The following is a 9,870-nucleotide window of genomic DNA, read 5'->3' on the forward strand; positions in this document are numbered from 1 at the left end:
CCACCCCCACCCATGCCCAGGGATCCTGTATTAATCAAAATCTCCCTTACCTTCCTCTTTTTGCTTCTAGTATGTGTTTGATGTGAAGAAGGCAGAAGATGAAGTGCTGATCTCCATCCAGCAGAAGCCCAAAAGGACCAGTCGCAGAGAGGGCAAAGGAGAGAATTTGGCCATAGGCTTTGATATCCATAAGGTAGGCTGGGGTTCCTGCATGTTGGCCTGAATGCCACTATAAATTTGTTGGTTGTGGAGTGGTACATCAGTCCTGCATGACCATATCGCTCATTTAAGCATTATCTGGGTTACTTCTGGGGTGCCATCAGCACAGCCTGCCCTCCTCTGGAGATGAAGAGGGATATCAAAGGGGTCAGCATGGAAAACAGGTTGCCTCGAGCAGCTGTGGATACTCCATCCCTGGAAATGTTCAAGGTCAGGATGGATGTGGCTTTGAGTAACCTGTTCTAGTGGGAGGTGTCCCTGCCCATGACAGGGAATTAAACCAGATGATCTTTAAGGTCCCTTCCAACCTAAACCATTCTGTGATTCTGCACAGTTCTTGCTAAAAGCAATGATTAGTCTTTTCTCTCCAAATGTTGAGATCTGTTAGACTAATCCTTACATGTTGTTTGCTGGGTCCCCAGTGTTAAGCTGTGATGCAGGAGATGAGTCCCTGAGCCAAAAGAATTGGGAAAGCCACGTCCACACTTGCTTTCCGCCCAGCACAGCTGGGACCAATTTGCTGGTTCTCTTAACTCCAGGTCTCCTGGCACTGTGGACTCAGTCCTTGCAGTCTTTCCCCCTCCATGGTGGATACCAGTACATTTTCAGCCAGTGACAATGCGCTGACCATCCCACTGTGGTCTCTGCCCAGGTGGAGTTGAATAGGAACTACCGGATGCACACCCTGCAGCAGAAGGTGGCCAGCTCCATCTACATCAACTCCCGCAGCGTCTTCCTGAGGACAGACCTGAAGGAAGGCCGCTACGTCATCATCCCCACCACTTTTGACCCTGGTCATGAAGGCGAGTTCCTTCTCAGGATTTTCACAGACGTGCCTTCAGATTGCCGGTAAGGAGCATGAGCAGGGATGGGGAGGAATTGGCTCTTTGGAGACAGCCCTGTGCTTTTGATTTGTGTTTTTTCTTAATAGTCACAGCCTTGCCTGCAGCTGCTCTTTGGCTTTCTGTTAAGGGTGATCAAGAGACAGGACATCTTTACAGGTCTCTCCACAGACATGCAGAGAAGCTCCCACTCTGCTTCTAAGCATGATATGGGAGGGCATCCCAAAACCCGGTTGAGGAGATTGGAGTGGGGAGCAGAGTCTGACACTGGACAGTGGATAGTCATAAAACCACAGAATATTCTGAGTTGGAAGGGACCCACAAGCATCATCCAAAGATCATTGAGTCCAACTCTTAAGTGAATGGCCTATACAGTCCTTCATTGTGCCAGACCAAACTCCTTGGGGTAAGATTAGGCACCTCTCAAAGGCCACATGTTTTTCCTTGCAGAGAGCTGACATTGGATGAGCCACCACACACCTGCTGGAGTGGGATATGTGGCTACCCACAAGTAGTATCCCAGATCCATGTCCTTGCTGCAGCTGGGCTCAAGAATCAGGACTCCCAAGGAGGTACTGGTCTTTCCCTACCTGTTGTCCGGCCCCGGAGGAGTTGGGAGGTGATTTATGAACTGGGACGTGGCTGGAATTTATATTGTTTCCTTTCCCTGGTCTTAAAATTAAGAATCAAACACGATTTAAGGGAAAAAGGGTTTTTTACCTTGGTGTTTATTTAAGGAACCTTAAGGTGCACCACTTCATCCAGGTGGAATGCGCCGAAATGCACGCTGAAATGCACCCCGATGATAGATCACGTCCGCAGTTTATAGACCTTGCAAATTAGCATATCTATCAAAGATTCCCCAATGAGAGGCTCAAATAAACCCCCCATCCCAAGGAATCCCCCCCTGGATGGGCCTGTCTTGGCTTACAGGATGTTCTAGGGAAGACCTTGGTTTCTCAGGATAACATAGGGGTTTCCGGCCTCCAACTGCAAGGCCTCCAGGATGTTTGGTCTCCTGGCTTAATGGAATATTGGGTCTAAGCTAAATTATCAGACTTAAGGAATTACAAATATGCATGCTAAAAGCACTAGGGATACATAAAACCAAACTCACTTCTTGCAGTGGACATGATCTGGGAGCTGTTATATTTAGGCTGCTATCTGAGACCCTCCCAAAACTTCCCCAAAGCCCTTAGCAGTGGTCCTGTAACAACCCAAGCTTTCCTCTCAAGTATGAGCAGCCGTAAAAGCCAGGAATTGTATTTAAAGGCATTTCAGTAGGAAAGACAGAGAAACAGCCTGATGTGTAGCATTCATCCCTGGAGGCTGGATAAATGTCTTATCAGTAGAGGGTATGTCAAATTTAGGTCACTTTGGGATGGTGTGGATCTAAACCAATTCTGACATCCATCACTTTTCTTGCATGGAAGATGGCAGCAGGACCATACCTCCCCCTGTCCTACAGCCACACAGAGGCTTATGGCAAGAGCCCTATGTTCTGTCTGCCTGGAGCATCTGGACCAAGAAATCCAGTGGCAGTGATAGCTTGTACTGGGAGATTGCTAAAGTTGGGATGGAAGGTCTAGAGGTTGCAGTTACAGAAGCAAATATCTTTCCACCATGGAAATAGACCAGATCCTAGCCTTTCTCCCCCATTTCCTGAGTCAAGGACATGTGGTGGTTGTGGCAAGATTTAGCCAAACAAACACTTTCAAGCGAAATTTAAAATATAAAAATTAAAAACTTAGAAGATCTAAATAAAACCCAATTAAAATTATAATTTTTTTCACCCAAGAATTTTTATTAGGGCTGCCTATCACTATATCCCTGAGAGTAAAGAGCAGGATCTTTCCTAAGCAAGGACTAGTCAAATGTGCTTACTTCCCACATGCCACAAAGGGAGTTCTTATGCCCTATCTGGTGTTTGGGGAGGGAATTTAACCCTAGGCAGGTGGTTTTTTCTTGGATTATTCACAACAGGTCAGTGCACCTGTAGCAATGCAGGGAAATCGGAAGCCAAAGGTCTCTGAACTGTTCACAGAAACAAGGAGGTTTATCTTTCCTTCAGACAAGAAGACGTGTGGATTCTGGAGTCACAAAACATTTTCTCCACAAAAACCCCTTGGGAATTGCTTTCTTCCAGCTGTTTTCCAGCTGTTCAGCTCCCACCACCAACAGTGTGTTTGGTGTTTTCCAGTGCAATGGCATCTCTCACACATCCCAGACCAGGCCTTTCAAAACACTTTGGAAATAGTGATTTACAGATAGGAATTTGGCTCTGGCTGATGGAATCTGAGGATTCAATGGGACATCCCTAAAGACAAGGTAATTTGGAAAAACAGCTGTGAGATTCAGCAGCTGTGTTTCACCAGGGGAGCCAGATCCTTGCCAACAGAAAGTGAGCAAAGAGGTGGTCTGGAAATCAAAATCCCTGGCTGTCAGAAGGGGCTGGTTTGTTCCTCCTCATTTCCACATTTCCCTTGGACAAGAAAACTCATCCAACAGGTCTGTGTTTCCATCATAGCAACTAAAGTTCATGGTAAGAAAAAGCATTCTGGCAGTTAAATTTCCATAGCAATAGCTCTTTCTCTACTGAAATTCCCCAAACAAGCACTTTGTTTGGCAAGATGAAAGTATTCACTAATGAAGGACTCTTTCCTTCTCCTGGAAGCTCAGGTACCATCCAGCTGTGGGCTGGTAGTATGTAAACTTGGTAACTTAATCCTCTGTTTGGTATTTCCTTGTGTGAGCCTCTTTCTCTTCTCCATGGTTTTAATTCTGCCTGCCTCTAGGAGAGCAAATCCTGAAAAGAGGGCTGAGTAGGATGGTGTCCTCCATGGAACATTTACTGCAATGGTCAGGAGGATTTGGAGTGATGAAGGAGTGTTTCTGTAGAATATGGGGACAAGAGAGGTGGCCCTTTCATAGAATCATAGAATTGTTTCAGTTGGAAAAGCCCTCTAAGATCATCGAGTCCAACCCTTAACCCAGCACTGCCAAGTCCACCACTAAATCCTGTTCCCAACTGCCACATCTGCACATCTTTTAAACCCCTCCAGGGATGGTGACTGTACCACTGCTCTGGGCAGCCTGTTCCAGGTGCTTGGTAAGCCTTTCTATGAGTTAGTTTTTCCTAATATCCAGTCTAAACCTCCGCTGGTGCAATTTAAGGCCTTTTCATCTCATCCTGTTGCTTGTTTCTTGGGAGAAGAGACCAACCCCCACCTCGTTACATCCTCCATTCAGATAGTTGTAGGAGTCATAAGGTCCGCCCGAGCCTCCTTTCCTCCAGGTTAAGCCCCCCCAGCTCCTTCAGCCGCTCCTTATCAGATTTGTGCTCCATCGAGACCCTTCCCCAGCTTCATAGTAGTCCATCAACACCTGCTGTGCAGGGACAATGTCACCCAATAGAATTAAACCCAAACAGCTGAGCTCCATGGACATCATACAGGGTGTGACAAACGCTTTGGCAGATACCCATCTCCTCTGGTGGGATATGGAGGCAGAGTACTGCATGACACCCCTGGAAAAGGACTCTAAGGAGTTACAGAAGCTACAACAAACCAAAAATTCCTTTTTCTCTCCTCAGGAGCTGACCCTTATGTAATCATCAAGTGCGAAGGGCAAAAGGTTCGCTCTCCAGTGAAGAAGAACACAGTGTCACCAGAATTCGATGTGAAAGGGCTCTTCTACCGCAAGAAGCCAGGACAACCCATCATTGTTCAGGTACCTGCCAGGCAAGCAGTGGGCTGAGGGATGGAGACCCTCTCTCACTTGGACCCCCACCCCGCCCTCTCCTCACACTGTCCACAGCAGATCTGTTCATTAGTTAATGCAGCTCAACCTCTCACCACCATGGTGACATCTGGTAAAGGCATGTCTTTCACCTGTCTCACTTCCAGAGTGACACCCTCACACCTCACCACCTCCCTGGCTTCAGCTCAGGGCACATCCCCAGTAACCCCTTCTCTCCAGTTCATGAAGGTTGGCTGCATCCCTGAAGGAGCTGCTCTCATCCCTGTTTTGTTTCCACAGATCTGGAACCACAACTTGATAAGTGATGAGTTCTTGGGCCAAGTGGTGCTCACGGGGGATCCCAGCGACCGGCAGTCGGTGCACACACTGCACCTCCAGGACAAGGGGAACAGGAGGTCAAACGATCTCCCTGGAACCATTGCTGTGATGCTGCTCAGCAGTAACATCCTCACTAATGTCTGAGTACTCAAGGATGACTCTTCTGGTGCCACATATGTGAATATAAACATGCACACATACATATATATAGAGAGAGACACACAGAGCCTACCTACCACCTGCAAAGTGTATATGAACCATGCATGCATTCCACTCCAAGGAACCAATCTTGTGTTTTCAATGTTAAAAAATGGTGCCTTTTTTGGGGAACCGCAATGATCCTTCTGCTGGCGTCCTCTGCAGCCCCCCTGGCTGCCACGTGCACTGTGGGACCTCTGTGAGCATGCTGTGTGTCCTGACAGCCAGAGCACGATGCCCTGGGGCTGTTTGTTTACACAGGCTGGCACACACACGTGCCACCACGCACACGTGTGGCCACCGTGGTCCCACCAGCTGCTTCAGTGCATCTTCAATGTGTCTGCTTGGGTTAAGAGTAGTGTGCATGGAGTTTTCTCCCTTGAAATTACCATGTAATCGCTTATCTGTGGAGGCACCACAGCAAAGGAGAAGTGGAAAAACCGATCGGGGCCTGCTGGATGTTTTTTGGATATGGGTTTGCATACTGCAACTGCAAGGAAAACGCACCAAGGCAGCCCAAATCCCAAATCCACAGGGGCAACAAGGCCAAAGGCTCCATCATTTTGGGGACAAGCTGTCTCCACCCAAGTCTTGTTCAACCCCATGCAACTCTGAAGTATACAAAAATAACAACAGCTGTGGTGGGATAACTGTTCTCTGGGGTCAAGTTTCTGAATCAGTCTGCACCCGGCTCCCGTGTGTGCCTCCTGAACTCCCGTGGTGCCTGCTATCTCCATGTCTCCATGCTATCTCCATCCCAAAATCTCACCCCAGGAGCTGGGGTGGGTTGTCTACTGGGGCAGTTCAGTGTTTAGGTAAGAGAAGGTTGGTTCCTCTGAAGGCTGAAGTGTCAAGTTCAAGGGATGGGGAGCTTTGCTCCATGGGCTCCATCTGTACTGCTGCCTACAGTGCATCATTTCTCAGTGCCTCGCTTTCTCAAATTCTTTTTAAAAATAGTGGGATTTTAGCTTGTACTAGAGGAGCACTGCTCCCAGTGCAGCCTGAAAATGCTGGGAATATTTCATTCATACCAGTGTCCATCTCTCACCTTTAATTTTCAGTCTCCTGTCATGGAGTATGAGTTGCACAGTCCTAGAGCCAGTCTCACAAGCACAACCCAAATGCATCCTTGGGGATGTGTCTAGGGCCACAGTCTGCTCCTGATATCCATGAAAACTGGGTTAATCTTCCTTATTCCACTGGGTGGCAGAATCTGGCTTCTTATAAATCATCCCAGATAAACCAAACAACAACCCGTTGTCTGGCCTTTCAGCAGCTGACTAGGACAAGTTTCAACCCCTTTTTTTTTCTCCTGTTGTTTGGGTTTTTTTATTCGTGTGCCTTTAAAGTGGTGCAGGTTAAGGGATTTTTCAGTTAGATTTTCTAACGAGCAAATATTTTGCAGTCACCTGCATGCAAGTGGAAATTAATACAAAATCTTTGAATCTTGGTGAATTTTGACCTGAGCAGAGTCCTTTTCCTGCAAGAAAAGTGAACAGGAAAGCCTTCTTTTACCATAGCAAATGGTTTCTGCTTGTCCTACTGAACACCCATGTTTGTCCTGCAAGTCTGTCTGGGGTTTTTTTAAAAGTACCTAAAGGTCTGCTAAGTCTGAAACATGGTGAAGTGTTCCCCAAAGTCACAGTACCTGCTAGCTCAGTTCTTGGTGCAACCAGAAGCTGATGGTGCAACTGCAGTGATTTTTGCAGGCTGCTTTTCCCCTTTCCTCATCTTCACAGTCCTGCGGTTATGAGTTGTCTTTTTTACCACATTTGCTTATGTCCTTAGGTCTTGTTTTCCAGGACTTAAAGGCAAGCAGAGGTCCCCATGATGCTCTTTCCAGATCTCAATTACTCCTGGCTTGCACTGAGCACCCTCCAGCTCCAGGTGCCATCACTGGGACCAAGTTTGGTTCAGCATCTTGCAGAATTGACTTAAATGCTCCTAGTTAGGTAAAGCAACTTTTTGATCCCAAGGTCAAAGCAAATCCTTGAATTTGGGAAGACCAATGCAGAGATATTTTGATTTTATCCTAGTTTTGTTTATGAGGCTGATCACTGAAAATAAATGGAAGCAGGACTGTGGGGTTAGAAGGTATGATTTGGGTCTTAGGAGAAGATCTCTCAGGCTTATGTTCAGAGCGATATGTGAGAGGGATGCCCGAAGATACCTCACCTGGCAGGGGGATGAACTATTTGGCATCGCAGGAACGTGACAGGACCATCATCAGCAGATGGAGGTGTCCTGCCTGCATTAGCCTTGTTTTCTCAGGAAATCAGGCTGTGGGTGGCTGCAGCAAAGGAGAGCCGTTTGTCCAGGAGTGCCCTGCCATGTGCCAAATGGCACCGTGATCCCCAAGGAGTGGTGCCAAAGCTCACCAAGGAGTTGTGGTGCCCTGGTACCCATGGGCAGCCTCCTTCCTCCCTACAGAGAATCAAGCCATAAAGAGAGGAAAGGCAGCTTTTTAATAACGTCTTAAAAAAAAAAAAAAAATCATCTCTCTGTATCAGGACAAAATTGTCTTAATATCAGTATTATTTGTCCTTTTTAAAACAAAAAAAAAAGAGAAAACTTTGGAAAAGTTAGAGCAGAAGCCTTCTTTCCCTACATTTCAAATGAAATGACAAAAATTACCTTTCTTACTCTTCTTTTTGTCTTATTTGTAGAGCACATGAGGGAAGGGAATTATTGAAATGCCATTCCTATTGTTGATGCCTTTTCTCTTTGAATGAAGTAAACAGAAATATTCAGGATTGATTTTTTTTTTTTTTTTTTTTTTTTTAGAGGAGGGCAGGTTTGAAAAACACTTTCCGGTCCCTCATGAGTGGGGTAGGACATGTGTCTGATGTATTTCACATTTCTTTTGTTAATCATTTCAATGGTTGCAGGCAGCCTGGCATTACACTCTGTGGAATTAATTTCTTTTTGACATCTGCCTGTTAAAACAGGCTGTGACTTGTCTTCATCTCCAAAGGCACTGACGTGTCATGCTGCACAAGGTCAGAGAATGGTCCAAACAGAAAGCCAACATTGTACAGCTGTAAACCTCCTATAAATAAATAAATTGTGTATATTTTATTCAGACTCCTTGCCTTTGAACTGCTTTGTTCTTCCAGAATGCTTTTGATGGGCACAAGGTGGCTCTGCAGAGCCTTTTGAATTTGCTTGATTCACCAAACTCCATTCTAATTATTTTCTCTGCAGACTTTGAGACTGAGACAAGGTGATCTGCATGAGGCTTTCACACAAGGTTACACTCACATTCACAGAGAAAATCCACGGAGGGGATGGGTAACCTCCTCTGACTATAAATAGCCTTTGCATCCTATACCCCAGAGTCACCACAGTGCAGGGCACTTGGGTTTTTGAGCCTCACCTGACTTGGAAAAGAGCTCTGCAGATTGCTGAAAAAACAAAAGGAGGGGGGGAGAGTTTATGGGTGAAGTAGAAGGAGGAAGAGGGTTTTGGATGGCTTTCCCTCAGAAAACAAACCTGCACAATGCACATCGGAGCGTTTGAAAAGCCTGGCCCTGCCCATGGGTATCTCCAGTCTTGCTGCTGCAGCATACAGACCCAAAGCTCTGGCACTGGGATCTCGCTTCCATCTCGGCTTCCCTCCACCAGCTGCCTGTGCTCAAAGGCTTTGCAGCAAGAAGGAGCTGTGTGCTTCTGCAGCCCACCCTTAGGAGCCTGGAGCAGATATCTGGAAAAAGCCCTTCTATTGTGGGGTGAAGGTATCTTCCCAGACCCTCCAGCCTTAAAAGGACCTTTCTTAGGGGAAAAGCCTCACAAACACCTCAATTCTCCAAACATCCTGATACTCTCATGGAAGGTGTCCTGAGCAGCAGACCCGGCTGGGCACATATGCAGCCAAACATAGCACAGGAGCTCTGGTGTAGACCAGGCAGCTTTACTGAGTCTTGCTTGGTGCACATTTTATAAAAAAGGTCTATGCAAGCCTGGGTAAGCCACAGACTATCATGGAGGCATGGAGGTTGTGCTTTCCCACCAACATCCACACCTTGATTTTGCTGATAGTGGGGCAGTGGGCTGAAAAGTGTAGGTTGATTTGCAGCCCTGCCTGTGTCTGTGCTGATGGTGCACACCAGCACAGAGATAGGGATGCTGGAATTTGTGTGGGAGGGCAGCACGTGAGTGTGGAGATGTGCGGAGACTGTGCATGTTTGGAGACCAGCAGCAAGTAGTAGAGCAGTGTACAGCTCCAGGCAGGATCCACCCCAGGCTCACCACGGGTCCTGCAGCATCTCCTCATCCCTACAGCAGAGTCATTTGCCAGGGATTTCTGCTCACAGCATTAATTTCATATAGTTTCATATCAGTTTTTGTAGGGGACTTTTTTTAAGGACTTTTTGTAAGGGCATGTTTTGATAGAACAAGTGGGGAATGGCTTTGAAGTGAAAGGGTGGGGTTAGATGAGATACCTGGAAGAAATGCTTTACTGTGAGCATGGTGAGGCACTGGCACAGGTTGCCCAGAGCAGTTGGGGATGTCCCATCCCTGGAAGCATTCAAGG

The 9,870-nt window shown here is 46.8% G+C and overlaps 1 protein-coding gene across 1 annotated transcript in view; it reads left to right on the plus strand.

Moving 5' to 3' along the window:
- Positions 1 to 8,420, plus strand: part of CAPN5 (calpain 5) — a 53,026-nt gene extending 44,606 nt beyond the window's left edge. The window contains exons 9-13 of the mRNA XM_048294728.1: positions 71 to 193; positions 872 to 1,068; positions 1,512 to 1,633; positions 4,654 to 4,790; positions 5,100 to 8,420. Coding sequence (XP_048150685.1) covers positions 71 to 193; positions 872 to 1,068; positions 1,512 to 1,633; positions 4,654 to 4,790; positions 5,100 to 5,282 — 762 coding nt within the window. The 3' untranslated portion in view covers positions 5,283 to 8,420. The remainder of the gene's footprint in view (positions 1 to 70; positions 194 to 871; positions 1,069 to 1,511; positions 1,634 to 4,653; positions 4,791 to 5,099) is intronic.
- The last annotated feature ends 1,450 nt before the right edge of the window (positions 8,421 to 9,870 follow it).

Source organism: Corvus hawaiiensis, chromosome 2 (genome assembly GCF_020740725.1).
Source record: "Corvus hawaiiensis isolate bCorHaw1 chromosome 2, bCorHaw1.pri.cur, whole genome shotgun sequence".
Classification (NCBI taxonomy): domain Eukaryota; kingdom Metazoa; phylum Chordata; class Aves; order Passeriformes; family Corvidae; genus Corvus; species Corvus hawaiiensis.